The following is a 23880-nucleotide window of genomic DNA, read 5'->3' as shown; positions in this document are numbered from 1 at the left end:
AAAACGCTGATCCCACATGTTGATTTTTCCTAAAATTGAGAGGCCCTGTTTCTGGAACCTCACACCTTTGGGAAATAATAAAAAAATTACAGAGTGGATGGAAATCACCTCTTACCTTATTTTAAAGGCTCATGTACACTTTAGAGAAGCAATTTTTCTAGCCCTGGGCTGTGTAATAAGAAAATATTATTCTTTTATGTTTTTGTTTATTATTATAAATAAGCGAGTTCATTTTCACATTTACTCTTTATTGTGCTGTATGAAATACCTATGTAATGCAAGTATGGACTGTACTAAAATACCCATATTTCCAAAGAAGAATTACATGGTGTAGCCGACAGTCTCTGGAGAAGCATCATGAGTAACATGTGCCTTTATACTTTACAATCCATTGTTGGCTGCTGTGAAAAGCATAACAGATGAAGAAAAAAGAAAATAAAGCTAAGTATGAATACACGTTTCCAAACATACACAGACACGGCTTACAATGGAAACAAGTCAAAGGACAACATTGGATGTAATACCTATAAAATGTAGACTCTGCAATAAAAAGCCAAAGGCACATAAAAATATATTTTAACTTTAAAAATAACTTAGTTACAGTAATACTTTGCTTGTGTCTTAACCAACATGTAGCTGACAGTCAAAATTTCGCAATATCGATATATAGGGGTATATAAGAGCTACAAGAAAATCCCCCAAACCCAGAAACTTGTTCAAATGTGAAAACAGAGAAAAGTTTTAACACTGAAGAATTTGCTATGGTGAATCCAAACAATATAGAAAAGAGTCTAGAAAAAAGGCTTAGGTGTTAAATAAGTTTTGACTTCCTCTTGCTCAGAAAATGCCGGAATATTGCAAAGTTCCTCAATGTGACTTGTACAGCCCTTTGTAGCGAGTACCCATCCTGGCCAAGCCAGATTCCTTACGTGTCTACAAACAAAAAATGTGAGCTGAACATCAGCCATGCCTGTTGAAATGGGTTCTGACCAACTCACTTCCTCTTTTTTCCAGGACAGGGTGTTTTTTGTTTGTTTGTTTTTCTTACACTGTCTTTGCACACAGGGCATAGCAGGTAAAAAAATATTTTGTAGGAACATTATTTTAGAAAACCCATTGCACAGCTGCAAATATAGCCAGTGAAGCTCTTCTCTTCAACTGTGGTTCTCTTTTCTTTTCTTTTTTTTCCTTTCTTTCTTTCTTTTCTTTTTTTTTTGACATCTTTTATCTCCAAAGGAAAATTGCTGGAGATATCCTGTTACTTGTTTTTATCCATGACATTCAGCACCTCATCCAGAAATGAGGGCCCAAGATCCAGCTGCAGGGAGAGGAGGGAGCCCGTGAGATCAGAGAGGGACTCCTCTGATTTAGTCTTTTCCTTGACAAGCTCGCAAGGGACGGGATGGTCAAACATGTCCTCCGCTGGCCAGTCAGGGTACTGTTCGGAGAGGCTGGAGGAGTGGCTGCCCCTGCCCTGGCTGGACTGGGACGCCGACCCGCTGGAGCCCCATGAGACATCCCCCTGGTGGACCGTTCCGTTCTCCAACAGACTGCTTTTCTCTGGAGCCTTTTCCTCCATGACGGGCTCACAGCTAAGCCTGGGCAGCTTTGCTGGCCCAAAGGACTCCTGTTTGGAACTAAATGTCACCGGTGACAATAAGGGCAACATGAGTGCTTGGGACCCTCCAATAGTTGGGAGGGAGATGGCGTTTTTGAGCACAGGCGAGGGCGTTTCTGTGAACACAGAGTCGGAGGTGCTGTTGGCCCGGAAGAACTCGTTATGCCCAGAAAACTGACCCAGGCGCGCTTTCTCCTGGTTTCCAGGTAAAAGCTCATAGTTCCCTTGAAGAAAGGAAATATCTCCAAAGACATCGTGCTGGCCCTCTTTGCCGATGTGTATGGTGTGGCGAAAGTCTCCAAGGGGAGGGCTGATCATGTCGGGAGACAAAATGTCCCTCAGTTTAAATTTCTTTCCTTTCTTGTTATTGGCAGCTTTCAGGTAAATTGGGGTCTTGGCTGGCATTTTGGAATTTGAGAATGTCTCTTTTGAAAGAGGGAAAAAAGGCCACTTTTTTTTCACAGAGTTTGTATGTTCCTGACAATCCTTTTTGATAGGAACTTTCACACCATTTTTCTCAAGTAGCTTCAGAAGTGGGTCTGAAGTGAGATGGTCAGAGAGACCTTCCAGAAGTTATAGCCAAGTGGGTTTTCTGGGAGCCGCTTACAACATCTAATCCCTTCCACAACATGGACAAACCTGGAAAAGAAACCAAAGCAGATTATAATTAGCTGAACCTTTAGGGCTTACTCAGGCCTGCCTTTTTCACAAGAGCCTAGAAGTAATAGCAAGACCAGTTCCCATCTAAAGCCAAGCTTTATTTTGTTGTTTCCCTCCATTAAGTAGGGCAAAAACTTTAATCTTAACGAAGATTCACTAATCTTAGTCTTACTTTAGGGGAAAAAAGAGAGCAATGAAAAAACTCTAAATCTATGCCACCAGCACTTTTTAAACATGGCCATCGACACAATTTCCTGGACATGTCTAAGACTTTATTTCTTTTCCTCTATTTTGAGAATTGCAGTCAGCACGTGACCAGAGTGATTTCAGCTCCTGACACATACAGCTGGATTTGTTTTAAAATATTTTTTCTGTCTTGCTTCAGCATTCACACTGGCAAGACTAATAATATTGTATTGCTCAGTTTTGTAGATAAATACAATTTATACAATAAAATGAATAGTCTGATAAGGGAAGGGACAGAAAATGTCATTTACTAAGTGAGAGTGACTATTATATGCTAGTGTTCAACAAAATCTTAGAGAAATGCATTCTTACAGATGGGAAAACTGAGATTCAGCAGTCAAAAAGATAGTAATAACAATTAAAAACAAAACAAACACCCTTTCTCAATAACATACGGCCAGTTAATGAAAAGAGCCGGAGCTGGAATCAAGTTATGGCAGAGAGAAATGGGCTGTCCAGAATGTCAGGATTTGGAAGCATATTGAAATGGAAGAACAAATTTGCTTCAAGAAAAAAATGTGATTGAATACAATAGGTTGGGTCTTCACTTGGGAATACTTTTGAAACACTTACTCATAAGCTTGTATCCTCCTCTCCCTGTGGGAGGCAGAATTCCTGGCAACCCTGCCTCCTGGTACTAAAGCTTTTGTAAGTGGAACCTGTGACTTCTAACCAACAGAAGATGGTAAAGGTCATGCTATGCAGCACCTTGATGAGGTTACATTATAAAAGATACCATCTCAGCAGGCTGGAGGAGGACTCCCTTTTCTGGTTTTGAACAGGGAAGCTGCCATGTTGAAAGAGCCTATTGAGATGAATTCTGCCAACAACCTGAGGGAAGCTGGAAGTGGATCTCTCCCCAGTCAAGCCTCTGATGAGACTGCAGCTCCAACACCTGGTTCACAGCCTGATATCATGGAGCTAAGCCCTGCTCGCACTCCTGATCCACAGAAACTGTGAGACATTAAATGGATATTATTGTAAGCCACAAAGTTGGTGGTAATTTGTTACCAGCACAGAAAGCTAACAGCCTCCCTGCATAGGCTACATGACACAATTAGAAATGATGAGCTACAGGAAGACTTGGGGGCTCTCAGTTCACTGATGAGAAGCTCTTCATCTCTTGAAAATAACTCTCGGATTCTTTAGTCACATCAGCGGACACGGAGTAGCTAAAACCTCTCCCACTGCGGGAATTCCTGCAATGGCTTTGCTGAGACCTCTCCCTGGCCACAGAGCAAATAAATAAATAAATGCTCCGAGGGGTGGGTTAGATGGCAGCTTGAAGAGAGTCACGTTTGCTTTGTAGCAGCTGGAGGCTGGCTACATTTGCCCCATATTTCCTTCCTTTCAGCAAGAGTTTTAAATGCGTTTGCCTGTGGCAGGTGGTGAGGACTGTGCTCCAGCACCCACTGGCAAGGTGACGATGGGCTCTGCTGGAGAAGCCACTTGCACTCAGACGTGTGAAGGCAGACAATGATGAGCTGGAGGGACCCAGCCCACTCTGGCTGTGGCCTTGGGCAGGAGGCCGAGGCAGCATGAGTGCGTTTGCACCCAGAGTGGGCCACCCTCGACGCTGACAAGCAGGACCCCTCAGTCACCGTCTCTCTCCATTTCTCTTTAGCTCTGACCAAGGCACTGGCTCAACCTCCCCGAAGTGCTGCTCTTGTGGCCACATGGCTGGGCCCCCGGGGGTCTGCTTTCCCACTTCAGGTTAGAAATTCATGGAGACAGTGTTACTAAAAGAGACGCTTGATACAAAGCAAGAAGATGGAAAACCCAGTCATAGGAAGACATTCTCTCGCATAGTTTTAACTCTCATTGGGGTTTTGTAGCAGTAACAACAGTTTAAATCCTGGGTCTTCCTTCTTCAATATCAGAACTTCCTTTCCCTATAAGTGCACAACAGGCGAGGGCTGCTGCCAAGCAAAGGCGGCTGGCAATGCCCTCCTGCCCCTCTGGGCACAGCACAATGACTGCCTGCAGGAGCAGCTGGGGCACCGCCTGCAGAAGACCGGGACAGCCCTGAGGGACAGCTGCCTACTGGAGTGGTGTCCTCACACACACAGCCAGGAGGGCAGCTTCCATGGAAAGATACAGTGTTTCTGCCACCACTCAAGGGCATGCAAGGGCTGCCTGTGATCAGCTGGTGAAGCCAGGGTTATGCAAGGCCAGAAACCGAGGCAGGCCATTTCACATTAAAAAAATAAAAAGACCATGAAGTAATGGCCAGAGTGCAGTTCTCTGCCTCTCTGACTGGATCACTCATATTCACCCTTTCCTTGAACGACAGGATGCTGGGGAGGGAAAGTGAGGAGTGGGACAGGAGACGCTCGTTGCACTCGGAAGGCTCAGCGAGGAACGAACACCCAGGCCTCAGTCCCTGCCTGGCCATAGCCATGGCCACAGCCACAGCCTTGGGCTCTGCTGGCCCCTTGCCAGAGGCTCGCTCAGCCTGGTAGAAAGTGGGTTTTAGGTCAGTGGTGTGGACCCAAGGGTGGCAGGGAAGTGACAAAATGCAAGAAAAAAAAGTAAGAAAGGGGTTAGTGAATGTAGGCTCGATAAGCTTCTGGCAGTGAGGGAGCGGAAAGAACATACCTTAAAAGGCATTTTTCTTTCTTTCTACAAATATTTACATAGTATTTACTGCATGACAGGGACATAGGCTTCTAGGACTATGGAAACAATTTATCTTGAACTTCTATCGCCAGTGCTAAGAGCTCCTAAAAACATTGCAAGTTTCTTTTTTTGTTTTTTTTTTAAGGAATTTGGGGCAAAAATGTCAGTTTTACAAGTTTAGGCGAGTTGACGTTTGTGACGTGATGATGGGATGTGGGAGAAATAACTGAGAGCTCTGACCCCCATCCCTCTATCTTATCTGTTATCTTTTTTTTCTCCAGCTCGTTCCCAGCAGAGACAATCTAATACAGATGATTACCTACACTGACTGCTTCCTCCCCTCCTTTCTGAATATTCTAGGCTCCCTAGCTATTATCTAGTGGGCAGCCATACCATTTCCTTCCCAGGCTGACTGCTCTTTCAACATCTTATCTGCCATCGCTAATGCAGAGACCGAATGGGCAGTTTCTCCACTGGTGACCAAGTGGCTGGTGGAGAGGGACGTGTGTGTCTCCTGGGAATCACCAACACTGAATATGACAGTAAATGTTTATTGAGAATGTCTCTACGTACTAGGCACTATTCCAACCTTTGACGTGTACTAGCTCATTCACAAGAACCCATGAGGCTGCTACGATTAATATCCCCATTTTACAGATGAGGCACTGAGGCACAGATGTTGAGTCACTTTGCCAAGGCTGCACGGCATCCAGGCACTAAACCAAGTGGTGGGGCTCCAGAGTTTGAGGTCTTGACACTTGATGAGCATACTCCCTAGGAATTCAGTCAGTTCCCAAATTATGAAGGGGATGCATTGTAAAGCCCGTTTAAGATACAAATGTGTGATAACACACTGGGTTGATAAGGGCTGGGGACGGGCCTCGCATACACTGACGGCATAGGTATAAGCACCAACAGGTCTAACACAAGGCAGTTTAGCAATGTCTATCAAAACTGCAAATCACATGCCTTTGGCCCTGGAATTCCACTTACAGAGATGTGTCCTACTCACATATATAGGAAATCATATGTGTACAAGGTTGTCAATCCAGCCCAGTTTATAACAGCTTAGAGTTGGAAATAACCTAATTGTCCCACTGATGGAGGACTGGTAATATAAGGTGAATCCATACAAAAGAGTATTACACAGGCCTAAAACAAAGGATGAAGCAGCTATTTATATGCAGATATAGAAAGAGCTTCAAAGAAAAAAAAACATAGGTGCAAAAGTGTGTATATACATTTGTATTGCCTTCTATGTCTATAAAACACCCCTGGAAGCATATACAAGAAGTAATATTGACTGTCCACAAGGAGAGAAAGTGGATAGAAGCAGACAAGGGTAAAAGAGAAACTTGTCACTGTATCCTTTTATGATTTTGGATTTCCGAATGAATTATGAAATTAGCTAGTTTAAAAAAAGATAAATAGATGGGTTGCTTAGGCTTCTTGCATAGCCAATTTTATCCATAGGTCCAGAAAAGCCTATTGAACCTGAGTTACTGGCACAAGGACACTGGAGGAAAGGCCACAGCAGGTGTCCCCGTGGAGGGAAGCATAGGTATTTGGAGGTACTGGGGCTCAGGTATACAGCTAGCTCCTTGTTTGGGGTGGGGGTGGGGGCTAGTGACCCAGCGAGGCAACATTTTAGGGTGGGATGGTCCTAAATGCTACAACATGAAATCCTGTCCCTCCTCACCGTTTTCAGAAAAGGAGATTTGGGCTCCAGGAGGTCCCTGATGGCTGACCAATCAGAGTGGAAAAGCCTGAATCAAGAGGACATCCAAAAGCTTTACTCTCTGCCCACAAGGAAGCAGGGCGTTCTTGTCATGGGTTGGTGGTGGGAGAAGAGGAAAGGAAGAGCTAAATTGGAAGGGCCGATAGGCCAGAAATGAATTCTTAGAATAGAACTGGTCAGTGAGCCCCTGTGGGTGTTTTGCAAATTCCAAATGAAGAGGAATTTCTAGCTTTTGTGTATCAGTCAGGACTCTACCTCCTCATTGAAGACCAGGCATTGCACCACCTGAGGGTTGCCCGCCCACACTTGGGCCTCTCCTGATTTCCGGCTTTCTTGTGTTGCCATCTTTCCCTCTACTCCCACTCTCTCAAAATCCAAAAAAAAAAAGAAAGAAAAAAGCAGAAAGGAAGGAAGGAGGGCTAGAGGGAGGGAGGAAGGGAGGGGAGGGGAGGAGAGGGAAGAAGGAAAGAAAACGAGGAAAAAAAATGTTCCTATCCTGTGTAGCCCTTTCTCAAAAACCCTCCCCTTGACCTTGAAATGTAAACTCTCCACTGTGGCTAATCCCTTTCTCTGAGTTCTTGGATCACTATTTGCTCCTCTTTCTCCCCTCTTAGATGACACTAGAGACAATACTCATCTGGGAAATTAGATTCTTCTACACACAGAGGTCCCAGTTCCTGGGCACTGAAGAGGACAGATTTGCCAACAAAAGGGTTCAGCTCCGCAGTCAGTTGTTTGTCACCCTTTATCAAGGTCAGAAAGAATGTCCAGCACATGTACCGGCAGGGAGTCCAGCTGCAAACGCACAGGATCCCACTTACGTGAATTTGTGAGAAATCCAAGGATTCTAAGACACACAAGGGCTAGAGAGGAAGTTAAAGCCATGGTTTGGATAAGAAAGTGCCCAGGGGTCATTCCTGCACTAGGCTAGACAATTCTAGTTTCTTCTTTGTTACTGATTTAAGCATAAGTGACAGTGTTCATAAGAGAAATCACCACAGCAATACTAAGTCAACGAAGGAAAAATGGAAGTGGCCCCCTGTTTCATTTCCTTGTTACTAACTGAAAAGACCAGAACAGGGCGGTGGTCAGGAGGTGGGGAAAAACAAGAGGTTATGACAAAGTGACACATCAAAAACTCAGTTCCTCAATTACTTAGAGTTGACTTTTTTGGCAACTCACAGGGCTCTAAAAATGAACAAAAAGGTTGAGATTTTAAAAAATTGCATTTATTTTAAGAAAGGAATGTTTGGTTTGTCTACTAATAGTTTTTAGATTCTTAGTGGAGAGAGGATGAAAAATGTCTTTCATACTGCAAAATAGGTTGTAATGCTAATTTAAAACACACATGTATAAAAACAGGGGCAGGTGGAGGGAGGGGTTGTAACTGTTTGAGGGACCCGCGGCCCTTTGCCTTTCTTCTGCTTTCAGGAAGTGAGCCTGCATGGGACTTCCCCTTGCTTGCTTAGCGGGCACATTCTTCGATAGTCTAGCAAGGATACCCTAGCTTCTGAGCAGCTTTCACTTTGCCTCAGCAGTGTATCAGTGTGCCCGTCTTCCTACCACCCGGACACAGCACCACTGCACTATGGGGGCCCCAAGCAAAAATACTCAATTATCCCTCCTGTATAATTATCCCTCCCTGGGAAGGATGATGACTCAGCCAGGAGCCCTCCACCACCTCCAAACTCCCAACCCTCTCTGCTGCCAACAAGGAGAAGACAATCCCACTGTGATAAGCCCAGAGAATGGTATTGGACGCTGGCTCCCCACTTTAGAGGGGATAAAACCTACCTGTAACATGTTCCTACATGTTCTGAGTAGTCCAAGCCAGGGCGGGGGGGCAGGGTGAGGGTACTAGGAACTCAGTCCCATGTGAGACGCTGAAGAAGTTGAGCAGCTTAAAGAAAACCCATATACTGAGGAAATACAAAGCTTTGGGATCTGAAAGGTTGGTTTAACTGTAATAGAAAAGGTGTTAACTGGCTCTGAGAAGGCTTAGGGTTACTAGGCAGAAGCTGCAGGGAAACAGATTTGGGCTTCTCCAAGGGAGAACCCAGGTTTCTGGAAAGGTGGGGAGGTGACGCTGAGCAAGGCATGGGATGAGGATTGCACGGGGGTCAGCAGCCTTGACTCTGAGCCCAAGGGATGGCGCACTGAGGGTGAAGTTCACAGCCTTGTTCATTCTGAGTCTCCTGTAAGGGAACACCATCACTGCTTACTTCCTTAGGGCCCCATGTCACATTCACCTATGAAAATGCTCAGGCTTTCCCTAGAAGCCTTTCCATTTGAAGATGGCTGTGTTTTTACTAATACAGTACAGAGGTGATAAACCAACTTTTGGTACCAGAAACACTAAAATATTACTACAAAAATGAGGGTACTCATGCCAACCCTTTTGCAAACCTCTGTGGGAGGGCTTCTCTGAGTCAGACAAATACTTTTTAAATTCACGGGGGAAAAACAATCATAGTATTAGAAATTTAACATTGAACTTAAATAAAAAGCTAAGACAGAAATAAATACAACCAGAGAAAACCCAGTAAACAGCATCCTGAAGATACATTTCATATTTTCAGCGTGTTTCACTCCACCCATGCATGAGAAGATAAGATGACTTTTCAAGTTTTAGATTCTTATCCTTTCCCCATGTCATCTAAACTGAGGACAGAACTATATATATGCTGCAAGACTAAAACTCTATTAGCTCAGGTCCCAGCTGCCCAGTTGTCATGCAAATGAACTTGTAGCCTGAGTAGACTATATTTTATAGACCCACTCAGAAAGTCTATGATACATTTCACCTTCAATTATTTATAAATGGATTTCTTTGTTTATTATTCAGCTACAGCTATTTTTCTTTTACAACCTCGATTATATAGAAACCCACAAATACCATACAGGAGACTCAGTGCTAATTTGCGTACACTCTTCACATTTATAGGCTCTAACTGTACTATTTGGAAGATTTTTTTAGAAGCATAACTGGAAGACAGAACATCCACCTCACAAAGTACCACAAAGTACTCACAAAGAACATCCACCTCACAAGTCTGCATTTTTGAAGAGAGGCCATTATGTTCTTTCTCCCTATTAAAATGAGCTATTGGGGAGGACTCAGTATGGACATTGATCCCTGGCAGTTATTATTAGAATATACCAAGGCAGGAGAATGGGTTCTCTCAAAATGCCTGGCTCATTTATCATGGCTAGTTTTACATGGGATTCAGCCATGTTTTACACAGGATTTGTCAGAATGACCAAGGCAGGCACTGTAGTCTGGATACGAATCAAATAAGGCCATTTCTGTGAATTGCTCCCATGCTTCCATAACTAATGGGTCCACTTGATTTGTGAAGCTATAAGGACAACATCAATTGTCCTTGAAAGAGAACCTAGTTTTCAGCAATATTCAGCTACGATATTCCTTCTAAACTCTGCTTAAAAGAAAGTAACTTGTGACGTTGCTTAGTTGCTCACAAAAAACCCCTAATATTTAAGTCAGCAATTATTTTACAGAAACGCCAGATTCAGTAATAATAATATCAAATGATCCAAAATACCAAGTTTGACAGGTGTCCAGAAATTCAGGCTATGGTCACTTGGCCCATACTGCCACAGAGAGCCAAGTTTCTTGTCCTCTGCCTTTATAGCACACACTTGAATACACTATTTCCCTAGTGTGGTGAAGGAGCAGATAAGGGATTTCCATGCTATTCTCCCATCCTGCTAGGGCCCTTGACAATCATCCATGCTCACTGGATGAGCTGAAACATGGTTCTCTGCATGACACCAGCAGTGGGTTTATTTGGAACCTGGCATTGGCCATTCCGTTCTCAACCCACTTCCATGGCAGGTTCCCCTGTGTTATTTGTACATGAATATCTGTACATAAATATTTGTCCACTGAATGAATGAATGTCCCCCTCAGACTAGTTCTATGAACGTGAACTGGGTCTTACCCATCTTTATGCCTCCCACAACACATGGCACACAGTGAACTTCATCGAGTTAAGAAGTGTTTACATCCATAACCCCTGTGAGACCTTCCATCATGAGAGATGAGTTGATAGGCTCCCAGGCACCAAACCCCTGTCCAAGTCTACAGGGGCTCCTCTAGAAAGCAGCAAATTTAAAATGCCTGGTTCTCTAAGGAATTTGTACTTGTGAATGGTAATGGCTAACATTTGAGTACTTGCTGTGGGCCAGGCAGTAAGTACTAAAACACACCTCTTAGGAATCAGTCTTAGATTAAGTCTTAGGTCAATCAATCCAAGAGTGGGGGAGCTAGGATTTCAGCCATGGCTGGACTCCAGGCTGTGCTCTTAACTGCTCTGGATTGGACAGCATGAGGACTGCCATGGAAGTGGGCTGAGAATGGAATGGTCACCCCATACTATCTGACTAGAAGTCTGACAGCACCACGGAAAAATAATATACTATGATCTCAACAGTAATGAGTGACAGAGGTGATAGCTTGACCTTGTCTGGAACCAAGAATGAGTACAATGGTCCCAGACACCAGCTTCTCCAACTTGAATTCACTAGGACTTTACAATATTTTCGCTCTTGTCAAAAAGAATCTCAAAAGGAATTTGACTTTATGTAAAAGAAAAGCCAAAAGATTAAAATTCTGAGGTAATAAAAGCCTCCTGAGTCTCAAGGAGAAAAACAAACATCCTGTTCTTAGAAAATAGTGTTATGTGCTGTTAATTCTTTTCCCAGAGGAAGCACGCACTCTGGGGCTGTGTACAACCACAGGGCTTTCGCAGAGGACAATAGCTCCCTTTCCTCACTATTACACTTCACTTCCCTCTTACCTTTCTGAAACTCAGAACGCTGAGTTCCTTACATGGACTGTCTGCCCACCTTCTTACCATTCATTAACCACTATTCATAACATCCTCCAAGAACTGCTTCAGTCACTTCCTTCCTGGAGGAATTCTCTTAACTCACTTCACGAAATCCAGGCTCAGTACTGCCTTGCTTGCAGGTTTTCTTAGGGCTCCTGCAGAGCTTGTATTTCTGTTATTTCCCTGTTCTCTGGTTTTGTGATTATATGTCTGATATCTCCCGGTAGGTGGTGAGCTCAATCAGAACAAGGTAGGCAAAGGTGCTATATGTAAGAGCTGTTGGTAAAAATCACTTACAGAGCCTCTTGGGCAGTGGACACAGAGGCCCTCACATTTTGTTGAATGAACCCTTTTAGTTTTCCCTCTGCCCATCTCTTTGGGCAAGGGCCTGCAAATTATAGTAGGTGGGCCCTAGCATATGACTCCTGTACTCTCTTCTCTTGGTAAATGGCAGAAGTTACCCAAATCCAAAACCTAACAGTCATCCCCAACTCCTCCCCCTGCCTCATTCTCTACATCAAGTCCCATCATTATGTCTCCTCTTGTGCATGTGACTGCTTCAGCCTCACTTTCCAGCCCTCGTGATCTCTCTCCTGCACAAGGCTATTTTCCCCTTCACCTATTTATGGGCCTCCAATCTCATCTCCTTCCACTTTATCTTCCACTCTGTATCAAAGTGAGCCATCTGGATTGCTCTAGTAACCTTGTCACTTTTCAGTGGCAGGCCCACCCTTACAACCTGGAGATCAGATAGCTTGTGAGACCCACTTTAGCAATCTGGGTCCCAACCCGACCACCCCTGCAGCTATTATCTCCCGCCAGTTCCCCCAAGGCCTCTTAGAGTGAGCTCGTCCAGTTCCTTGTTTCATCTCAAACCTACCAACTATCACACCATACTGCAATCAGTACTTGCCTCCCCCACTAGACTGACTTCTTCAAGGGAGAGACAACTACATTTAATTCATAGTTGGTACTGAATAAATGTCTATTGAATGAATGAACAAGTAAGAAGGTTTGAACGGGACTGTCTTGACTTCCTTCTTCTTCAACCCTGCCTGCTCTGCTGGCAATGCAAGATGGAGTCTTTCTACGACTCCTACAGGAAGAAAAATCAAGTAATTTAACAAGGAATTGTTGCCTCTCTGTGGCAAAGGCTTTCTCTCATTTTTCCATCTGTAAGACATTTTAACCTTTCTCTATCCATGCATGGTAAGAATTTAACAGCCTATCAATGCAAGCCACAGTAATTCTACAGGCTCTTGCAGATCTTTTGTATTAAGTCAAAGACTATTTGTTGACGTGCTGTTTGAAAGGGAAATGACTTCTATCCATGACTACAATGTGCAAATAGAGTCTTAGAGAGACAGCCAAGACTCAAGAAAAATTTGACAATACATTCCCCTGAATGCAGACTCACTAGTTATATGTAAGTCACTGTTAAAGAATGAGGTCCCTGAGAAACAATGAGCTAGCCCTCCAGACCTTTCCTTTCAAAAGGAAATGAGTTAAGGGGTAATTTGGATTATTTGGCCCAAGATGTACAAGGGAAATTCAAGAAACCATAATGGACATTCTATGGAAAAGGATTGTTTTGAATATTAATGAGTGATTAACACAGATCAGGTACTTAAAAAAATACACTTATCAAATGAATGAATGCACAGGCAAACAAAACAGCAGATAGAGCTCTCACTGCTCTCCTAGGCCTCAGGGAGGAAAGAACTGGGCCAAACTTTGACCAGCCCTGTAGGATCCTTGAAGAACTAGACACACAGGGATGCCGGTTACCTCAGTTACTGTAAATGGAGGTAATTACCCCAAACCTGCCTATCTCACAGGTGATCATAAGCTGAAGGTGAAAATCTTCATACCAATAAACACTATGCAAACACAAAGCATTATCTTCATTCCAAATGAAAAACCAGAACACCTACTAACATACAATATTGAAGGGGAACCATTCTAGTTGCCAAAATAACCCCTTACATTTTCTCCTTAAATGCTGTTTTAGCAGTCAATCAATAAAATGCTTGTAGATGGGGCTAGAATGGTTTGTGTCTGCCCTGTGAACAATCTCCACAACTGGAAGGGATTCCTATCTCCAGCGTGATCAGAGGATAAGTCCTTGTCAACAGAAGGCGGGGCTAACCTTTCCTGGACACGTGCATGTATCCTTTATCTCCAGGTGCAATTCTTCCAGCCTGGAGAACAAATGGCACTTCTCGAGTTGGGAAAGTTACAATCGACTGTTACTGGTCAGATAAAGAAAAATTTAAGGGTATATAGTTATTTTCTTTAAATATTTGGTAAACTGTCAGGTGCAAGGGATTATGTATTGTCCCAAGGAAAAACTAGGTGCATGAGTGATTAAGGTTCATGAGAAGGCCAGGTGGGGCTACATATGGAAAGTCTAAAACAACTCTAGTTAATCAGCTTGAAGAATGGGAGAGGCCCCTCACAGGAAGCTTTCCCACTGAGTCTGAGATTGCTGTGGGGATTCCATCGGGAAGGGACTGGGGAGAGAAAGCAAGCAAGCATTCCTGCACTGGGAGAGAAGTCAGGGTAATAAATATCCTTTATTCCATGTTCCTAATTTAAAGTACCATCCCCTGGTATGTGCCTGTAAGCTACATGGACACACAGAGAGATGGTAGAATCACAGACTGGTGCTTCAGATTTATTTTACTCAATATTACAAGGTATTTTAGGTTATTCAAAGTGGTTATTCACACTGTGTTCCCTGGAACGCACAGAGCTCAATCAAGGAGGGCACCTTTGGGACACTGGTGAAGGAAAGCGAGACTGAGAAAAGTAGTACCCACCTCCCTACCCACTCCCTCCTTTTCTTTAACTACAGAAATCCTGCTATCATCTGTGAATGTATTGGACTTTTGTTAAGTTTTCTTTCTTTTCTTTGGCTAAAAAAGAAAAAAAAGTTTGAAAGAGAACTGGGCCAAGAAGGAGGATTCATGCCTTCTCTCTCAAACTCTGAGGGCCTCAGTTTTATCATGTCAGAATGAAAGAGTGGGGCTGAAGTAAGGACCTGTCCATCGTAAAATGTTAGTGTTCTGTGATTCTACACATTTGCAGAAACATCTAGCTTCTAAGGAATTTTAAGAAAAAAAAAATACTTTTTAATGAAGTTAAGACTATCTTTAGAGTCAAAATACTTTTTGCCAGTTTTTTCATTAATGTTTTCTCATCCTTCCTGCTATTAAACTAAAAGGCACTGAGCAGTGCCAGTGACTCTCTGTGGGAGTCCCACTTTCCTCATCTACAGAGAGAATAATGGTTAGTGTCTTCTTACAGTACACATAACAATACACATAAAAACAATACCCATAAAGTCCTGTTGGGCGATGAGCTTATTACAAGCAATGGAAGAGGCAATTATTATCATTAATTACTCTAAAAAACTAGATCTGCATAAGGAACAGCACAGGCGGGAAGCTGACTGTGGGTATTTCTTCCAACCTTATTGCTTTTAGACCTTGGGATCTGGCCACCCAAACTAATTATTATAAATATGGTGCGAGAAACCCCCAAATGTTCCGGTTCCAAGCATAATTTCCCATTTGGAGAAAAATATGGAATTGGAACGAAGTCACTGTTATATTCCACATGCCACCCATGAGATATGTTGGCAGTGGTACTCCACCAAGCTGGCAAGTGAAATACCACCTGGCCCCTCACGTGAATCCACAGCTTAAGGACCTCTTCACAAGGAAGACAGAACAGAATCTACCCGTGAGCAAACACTTCCACTAAACTTATATAAGGCCAAAAATCAACATTATTTTGGAAGACATCTCACTCAAGTCATCTGAGAGCAAGAAACAGTTTCCAGTTTGATGCTCACCATGGAACATGTGGCTTGAGCTGATTCACTCAGTGAGAAGCGTTGGAGAGCCTTCTGAGTGTCTTCATCTGGCCCCTCGTTGACTGACATTAACAACAAACATTTACTGAGGGCCTACGAAGTGCCAGACACTATTCCAGGAATTGAGGCTACAGCTCTGATACACTCGCAGAGCTTACAGTCCAGTGTGCAGAGACTTATGGTCAATACATACACCAAACAAATGGCTCGTACAGTCATACTGAGGAGGTCTAGGCGAGCACTGGGAAACACGACCCGTATTCTCCTCAGTCCCTGGGCTGCCCCGCCTGTGCTCTCAGCGCGGTACCGAGTCGCCACCAGGGCACCAGAAAGCTGCAGTGGAAGTTGCAACTGCCCAGCCCCGAGAAGACTTTGAGGAAGTTCTGGTGGTGGCTTGCCTTTCCGGGTGCCTTTGATGGGCACTATCACCAGAATCAAACCAGCAAAGGCACCGCCCTTTGAATTTGAATGTTTTGTAGCCTCCAAATGAATCATTTTACTCTGACAAGACTTAAATAATCTAGGTAAGAGAAACTGATTTCTGGCTCCATTGCACTAAGAGAAGATGGTGCCATGGGCAGAATCAGATAACACGGCTAGAACTAGATTATCCATGTTTGCATTAAGCCCAACTATAAAAAAGATGAATGCCAAGATTAACTAGGTTGAGTGGCTACTCTCAAGGAGCCAGTAATCTAACTAGGCAGCTACAAGAGAAGGTACAAGACACTAGAGAAACGCCTCGAACACAAGGAAAAAGACTAATGGAATATCAGCAATTTACAGCCAGTAGAGAACTTGGAGAACATCTATGCCCTTTCTCTGCATCCTCATCCATTCCTCTCCCCCCACTTCTGATGAGGGGACAGAACCTATGAAGAGAAGGACAGGGATCTACCTGGTGACATAGCTGGCGGGTTAAGCGCCTAGAGCCCCATCTCCTGCTGTGTTAAAATCAATGTTATATGTCTGAACTGACCCTTGGCAGAAAATGTTTTTAAAAATAAATAAATAAGGAGGGAAAGAAAGCAAATACATTCCAAAATGGCAAAGCCACATTTCATCAAAAATGCCTTTGCTCGTTTACAAAAAAAAAAGTGTGTAGCCTAAACGATTATAATGGATTTGAACAGAACAGGTCTTTTTCAACTAAACATACAGTGATCTATCATTGGCATGATGTGTCTACAAATATGACCTTCAAGTTGTCAGCAGAACATGACAAATTCCCAAACGTGTAAGCTGTCTAAATAAAGGCCTGACTTTGAAGTCCCCCGTGTTCCATGCTGGCTCAGGCTGCTCTGCCAGAGATCGGCGCTGGTCTGTTTTACCAGCCCAGGGTTTTACATTATTAGCAGTAAGACTGCTACACTAATAGGTGCCACTGGTCCTAGCTCACTGGATTCTAGAGCTAAAGACTATAAAAAATCATCTAGGGTCAAATACCTCATCTGGAGAAAAGAACAGAGGCCAGTTACAACTTTGGTCAGAGCTAAGGCCAGTTTCTCTATGACTGTCTCCATTTAATTCTGCATTGATTTTATCAAATAGCAGAACGACATGGTGTTTGCTGGCATCTTCTGGGGTGGTCTTGTGGCTCCATTCCTGCACACCTTGTGGTTCTCTGAAATGCCCTTGGGTTCCTTCTGCTCTGTAGGGCAGACTGCAGAGTGTGGCTTCGGCTTCTGGCACAGCGTTTCTTGGAGTGTTTCCTGCCAGACTGCACTGTGGGCAAAATGACTTGAGAGACTTGACCCTATCTCCATGTGGAGATTCACTGTACACAGTGACATATTAAATGCTCTGAAAAGTCCTGCAGCAAGGGACCTTATGCAAATTGGTTTCCCAAAGAATCCTGTTCTGACGTATCAAGGCACACATTAGGTGGTTGTTGCTGTATTAGCTAACTGCAAGTGTGTTATCTAAGAACCAAAGGCTAGAAGGCTAATGGTGACTTTCTCAATCATGCAAATAAACTCAAATCACTGAAAATCTAGGTGTTTCTAAATTTTAAATTTGCAATTTCAGGATTCTGAAATTGCAATTAATTCATGACTTGGGCAAGCAATAAGGATCTAGCAAACATTAATTTGGCACTCGTCGGCTTTCCAATTCATTAGTTTGCTTGGCTACTCATAAATAGTAAACTTTTTAATATCCACATTATGGCTCGTGTTATAAAACTGGATGGTTTAATTTTAAAAACTGCTTTTCCACCAGTGGTACCATCCATCATTATGAGACTCTGGTTCAACTTGGCATTGAAGAAGTATATCAAGGCCAAGAAGTATATCAAGGCCATTTTTTTTTTTTTTTAAAGGAAAGGAACATACCTGATTACTGCTGTAGAACTATTTGGCTGCTTATTCTGGTTTGTGGGGTATCATTTTCTTTTGTAGCATCTAACGGGTAGAGGCAGAAGGAAGGGAGGTGGACAGCTCTAAGGCTATTGCCCTTGATTTTTAGGCAACCTGGGTTATTTCACGCCATCCTTTCGAGAACCTCTACTTCGGTTTGATGGGTCTCTTGAGCAGCGTCCCACAGCTAATCACAAACCCACAGTATCAAAGGCCGTGGAGGCCAGGCAGGTCCCCCACGGGTTATCCAGGGCATCCCACTAGGTTTCAAAGGCCTCCTCACTCTATCTCTCCTACCAGAAGCTTATCTAGCAGTGCCTGGGGCATATGCAGACCTGTAATGAGGCCCGACTTCCGCCAAGGACAGAGCCTTCTGCCCAGCTTACTTGTGGCTCCTGCCTCTTGCTTTAGCTCTTTCGCTTTAGCTCTCTTGGAGCACCATCATTACGAAACATGTTAAATGTCACCTGTGCCAGGGACTGAAGGGCCACGCACTGTGGATGTGGTCACGGGTCTCAAGGAGATGACCATCCAGACCCTGCCACCCCTGACTTTCTAGAACTTCGAAGCAAAGACACGCTTTACACTAAGCTCCACTGCATGCTTGGCTCCCGAAATTCCTTGTTCTTGGCCGTGGGGCTTTCTTGTGTGTTCCAGAGTCCTACATTTTCACCAAGTAAGTCTCTTCATTTTTAGTACAAATTAAACTACTTGTGTTTAACTCGAGCAGTTTGATGTTAGATCCTCTGCATCTGTTGCCACACTCTTGGGAGTGAACCATCTTCAATAACACAAATGAATCACATGGTATTCCCTAAGGCTGGCAATTACTGTTATCCTCTTTTGGGCACTATGAAATAAGTTCTCTGCCAGAGGCCAAAAACCCTAATAAGAGTCAGACTTAATAGCTTCCCTGACCTTCTTCCATGGCGGTGGGGTGTGGTATTTAGTATAAGCTCAAACAGACCAGAATTCAAACCTGATTCTGCTACTTACTTAGCTGTGTGACCTTGGCTAAGTTCCTCAACCTTTCTGAGTCTGTAGTCTCATCTGGAAAATAAAAACAGTACTATCTACCTCAGAGTAGTTATGAATATTAAATGAAAGCACCAGTATTAAGCACCTAGGAAAACAACAAAAGCAGCATCAATAAGAGCATCAATCTTTCATTGTGCCTACTCTGGGCCCAGTACTGTTCCGAGTGCATTATATTTTTAACTCATTTAATCCTCAGAGTAATAGTATTATCCCCATTTTATAATTGCTAAGTAACTTGCCCAAAGTCACACAAAGTAGTAAGTACCAGAGCTAGGATATGAGACCAGATAGCCTGGCTCAGACGTATTTCTTAACCTCAGGGCGTTTCCCTATCTTCTTACCCCAAAGAGCTGCTGACTTTCATGCAGATTAGCCACTCAAAAGCGCACATATGGGGTTGTTAAAATGCACATGCATGTTTAGGTATGTTCCTTCCTGTGTACTTTGGGGCAAGCTACATAATAGGTCTGTCCTCAATTCCCACAGCTGTAAAATGCAGATATTAACAGTTCCTCCTTCACAGAAGCATTGTAAATAAATGAGTTAATCAAGAAAAAGGGTTGAGAAAAGTGCTTGGTGCTTAGGGCAGGCTCCATATACGAAGGACCTTTAACATCCAAAGTAATGAACAGTGTGATGTACTAGGAGAATTCTTGGGTATCAGTGCTTAGTAAAGGAGATTTTGCGGCTAGCTGAATCCAGTAGTTTCGAATGATACTACTTGTTCTCTGACAAACATACTACATTTAAAATAGATTTAAATTCTGCTTCAACCAATGAGTAAACAGGTCCACAGGATTCTGGCTAGAAAGAAATCAGGCCAGGCCTAAATGAAATCAGGCTGAAAGCAAGAATTTTAATAATTAGAAAAATCAGAGCAGTCTTCCTGGAGGTTTTTCAGGCTATGAATTGTATTCCACCCGTTGGGTAAATGTTATGGCTACTGGGCAACAAGCTTGTGAAAAATTTATGGCCTGGTAAAAATCTTTGGGTGATATAGGTTAAAACAACTTGATTCCCAATGCTGTTGAATACCACGGATTTTAGAAGTGAAAAACGGTATCTTTTGTGAGCATGCTGGATATAAAACACCACATTAAAGGAAAAGATGGAGAGCAGATAGGACAAACTAGCTCAAGTGAGCATTTCTGCAATAATTTTTATGACTCTGTATTTACTCATCTTACACCACATTTAAATATACATTAAAAAGCACACACAAGAAAATGTGCAACACTTGCTACTCTAGCTGTCTTTACATGTTTCATTGGGATACAAAACAGAAATTCACTGCTCAGATTTTGAGGGAAGGGGGAGCTCATCTTATTTCATGCCTGTAGCTGCTGCCACAGCCGCAGCACCATGTTCCAATCATGGAATTCATAATGTAAATCTCTTGCAGATGATACCACTGGAAAGCTGACACTGCCATAGATCCAGAAACCCTCCCAAAGTTCTCCAAAGTTCTTATCTGTGAGCCCAGAGGCTGGTACTGAGTGTTTCATTCAATGAGTGAGGCCTATTGGGAAACCAACATTCTTTGGGAGACTTAATGAAGAACTTTCAACCCTTCCTTGACTATATAAATAGACTTTACCATTAATTTCAATGCCAAACATTTCACAACTACCCCGACTTATCTCTGAGTGTTTAAATCTATTCTGGAAAGGGTTTGTGTCCCACATATACCTGTGTAGCTTACTCTTAATGCTATTATAATAGAGCTCATACAAATTACAGGTGGTATCAAAAAAAGACCTCTGGAACTGTCCAGGAAAGAAGTTTTCTGGTTGTTAGATGAAAGATCTTTCCAAAGTTAGAACATTATAGGAGTCTTTTAAATTGCCTTAGGGACACCTGGGGTGGGGTGGGGGGGCATCATCAGAACGTCAGGGTAAACCTCTTGTGTCTCTGCAATGATGTTAAGGAAGTCTCCAAAACTGGCTTGGCTATTCAAATCCGGACATCTGCAGCTCACCTAATTTTTGTTCTTTTTTAAAGGCAACACCCTCAAGAAAGAGCTGGGGGTGGGGAGGAAATCTTTGTCTCCTCAACATATTCCTCAGTTCCCTCCCCCTACCCAGCACCGCCCTCCCTAGAACCCCCTACACCCTCAGCACAAATCAGCAGCTACTCCCCCAAATACACTAGGGCTGGAAAGATTCCTACTGCAATACCCTCCTGACATTCCTGTTCCTGCCCTCATTTTAATTCACTTTTTAAAAAAAAAACCAAAAAAACAAAATGTAATTACTTGACTGTCAGCCTGGGCTGCACTCTGGGGCTTTTACTCCTTTCAACACAGCTGCGCTCCGGGCTTTGACGCTGCTGTCCACGCAGCTTGTCCCAGCCACAGTCTGGCTTACGGTAATGTAACATTCAAGTGCATATTTATTTTTAAACTGACCTCTCCTAGACTGTACGGTATAAAGGAGGTCCTGCCAAAAAATATGCTACTTTCTATTTATAAGATGAAACACATGCCTCCCAAAGTCGAGAGGGGGATGGAGCATAATAATTCATAACGAAAAAAATGACTGGCCAGATCCATTCGTCCTCACAAGTCTGATACGTGTCTGCGTCAAGACTCTTAGTTTCAAGAAGAAAAAAAAAATCATGAAAACGTTTCAGCTGTTCAGAAACCACTGTCAAAAAAAAATAAAATAAAATCAACTGCCCGATCTGCAGGTTGGAGCTCTGGCCACAATGCCCCTCTCCCCGCCCATCAAAGTAAGGAAAGGGCACTCGAAGGGTACTACCACCATCCATCTGCACGGTGCACCCATGTGCAGCCCTGTGGCAATTCACGAAGGGAGGGGAGCGGTAGCCATGTGCAGCTTGTTCTCAGATGGAAAAATGCAATAAGCGCCCAGAATGGCTGTCAGTAGCTCGGAGGGTGCAGCCCCACCCTGAATAGTGGTGGGCACAAATGGTGGATGTCTGCGTCCTGTTCGTGGTGTCCTGACCCCTCCCTGTGTTTTTTATGTTCCCTTTGGACACCATCTGGAAAGTGATACCCTCGGTATCCTCGCTCCCTACGCGTTTCCAAGCCTAGCACCCCGCGCACGCCGGAAGCAGCCACGACCACCGGTCCAACGGTCTCAGACAAGCAGAGGAAGGAGCCGTGGGTAGGCAGCAACTCACCAGCACCCCGAGGATCGCAGTCGTTGCCCCGGGACCCGGTGCCCCGCACCTACGCCTCCGAGGGCGCGCGCAGTCCCCGCGGGCTCCGCGCAGATCCAGCCGGGTGGGCCAGCGCAGCGCCTCCTCACAGCGCTACCCGCTCCCAGACAGCGTGAAGGCGCCCGAGGCCTCGGGTCTCCAGGCTCGCCCGCCGTGGGTGCCCCGCAGCTGCGCTGCCTCTCGCTGAAGCCGCGGAACCGAGGGAAGGAAGGTGCGAGCAGCACTGAGCGCGCGGCGGCCGGACTCCAGAACTGAACCTGCGAAGGGCGGGGCGGCGCGGGGCGGGGCGGCGGCGCGGGGGGCGGGCCGGGGCGGGCCGGGGGGCGCGGGCGGCGGAGCGGACCCACCCCGCCCCAGTACCTGCGCCGCGCCCAGGGGTGGGCGGACCGGCCGATGTCACCCGCAGCGGGGCCTGAGGGCCCACGGAGGACAATAAGCCCCCATGGTTAACGCCCCAGTGCCACCCTTAGGGATGTGGCTTCCCTCGTAGAAGCCGTGTTCATCTCCCTCAGCACAAAGAAAGGTCGCGAGACGCTCGGTTCAGAGGGACCCCGGGGTGCTAGCGCCTGGGTGCCCGAGGACAAAGGGACTCCGCCCGTATCCCGGACACCTAAGCTAAACCTCGTGCTCCCACCTCTCCGGGTCCCAACAAGCCGGCCTAGCCCAGCGAGGCTCTGGCGCGGCGAGCGACTCGCCACGAGAAGCAGGGCCACCTGACCGAGCCGCCCCAGACGTGCCGCGGGTCCCGGGGCCACTAGGATCCCGGGCTGGGGGGAGGGTGTGTACTGTCAGTTTCCAGCTTGCTCCCCTTGGAGCTGTCGCCAAAACCCGGAGAGTGGACTCGACACACTGAGGATGCCGGGGGCTGCCGGCTGAGCGAGTGGGCACGCGAGCTGCCAACGCTGCAGGTTTTTCCAGTCCACGAGGAGGTGTTTCCTTTCCCGCGGGTCCCTAAAAGAGACTTGCCTAAAGCTGAAGCAAGTCCGGGTGGCGGCTGCCCCCAGACGTGCAACGAAGGCGCAAGTGGAGCAGCTGCCGGACGCGAGCGTAAAATTCCATTCTTGGCGACACCTGCGCCTGCCGGTCATTCCGGCGACCGCCGCTGCACGCCCCGCCCCTCCGCCTGGAGGCCGAGCGCCGACCTTGTTAATTAATTTTCTTAATCGGTCTCAGTCTCCTACTCTTCCAGTCGTCGGCCTGGGGGATGAGTAGGCGACAGGAAAGGGAGGCGTTTTCCGGCTGTAAGGTCCCAGCTCGAACCGTCGGCCTGGGGAGGGGGCTGGAACCCGGGGAAGTTGGGCGCTCGGGGCCTGGCCCCAGCCCAGGGACTCTGGTTTGATGGAAATTCAGGCACAAAGCAGAGACCCTCCAGGGGACTTTGACTTTCTAGAGCGGTATCAGCTTCGGGTCATCCCCGCAACGCCCTTGGATCTCTCTGAAATCTTAGAGGATGCATGTTAAGCCCATGTTGTAAACCACGGCTGATGTTAAGGTGAAGTAAAAAGGAAACGGACACAACTGCTCTGGAAAGCAAAATACTTGGGTGGAGCGTTAAAAGCCTCAAAGAAAATAATAGTTGGCAGGTCAAATGGACGTGAGGTTGGAAGTCAAATGCAAAATTCAGCTGAATGATGTTAGAAATCTGACAAGCAAAACAGTCCATGAAGATAAGAGACCGGGCATTGTTT

General features: G+C 45.0%; 1 protein-coding gene across 1 annotated transcript; it reads right to left on the bottom strand.

Moving 5' to 3' along the window:
• Positions 1–220: 220 nt before the first annotated feature.
• CDC42EP3 (CDC42 effector protein 3) lies at positions 221–22966 on the bottom strand. Its single transcript, XM_081069770.1, has 3 exons — positions 22827–22966; positions 22154–22375; positions 221–2257 (listed from the first exon to the last, which is right to left on the bottom strand). Exon 3 carries the CDS (start codon positions 2021–2023, stop codon positions 1259–1261), a length of 765 nt encoding a protein of 254 aa, XP_080925896.1. The 5' UTR covers positions 2024–2257; positions 22154–22375; positions 22827–22966; the 3' UTR covers positions 221–1258.
• Between the last annotated feature and the right edge of the window lie 914 nt (positions 22967–23880).

This window comes from Rhinolophus hipposideros, assembly GCF_964194185.1.
Source record: "Rhinolophus hipposideros genome assembly, chromosome: 12".
NCBI classification, from domain to species: domain Eukaryota; kingdom Metazoa; phylum Chordata; class Mammalia; order Chiroptera; family Rhinolophidae; genus Rhinolophus; species Rhinolophus hipposideros.
The sequence above is the reverse complement of the archived record's forward strand: the minus strand, read 5'-3'. Positions and strand labels throughout refer to the sequence as shown.

Coding starts and splice junctions, on each gene's coding strand:
- CDC42EP3 (XM_081069770.1), bottom strand. CDS start 2,023: ATGCCAGCCAAGACCCCAATTTACCTGAAAGCTGCCAATAACAAGAAA.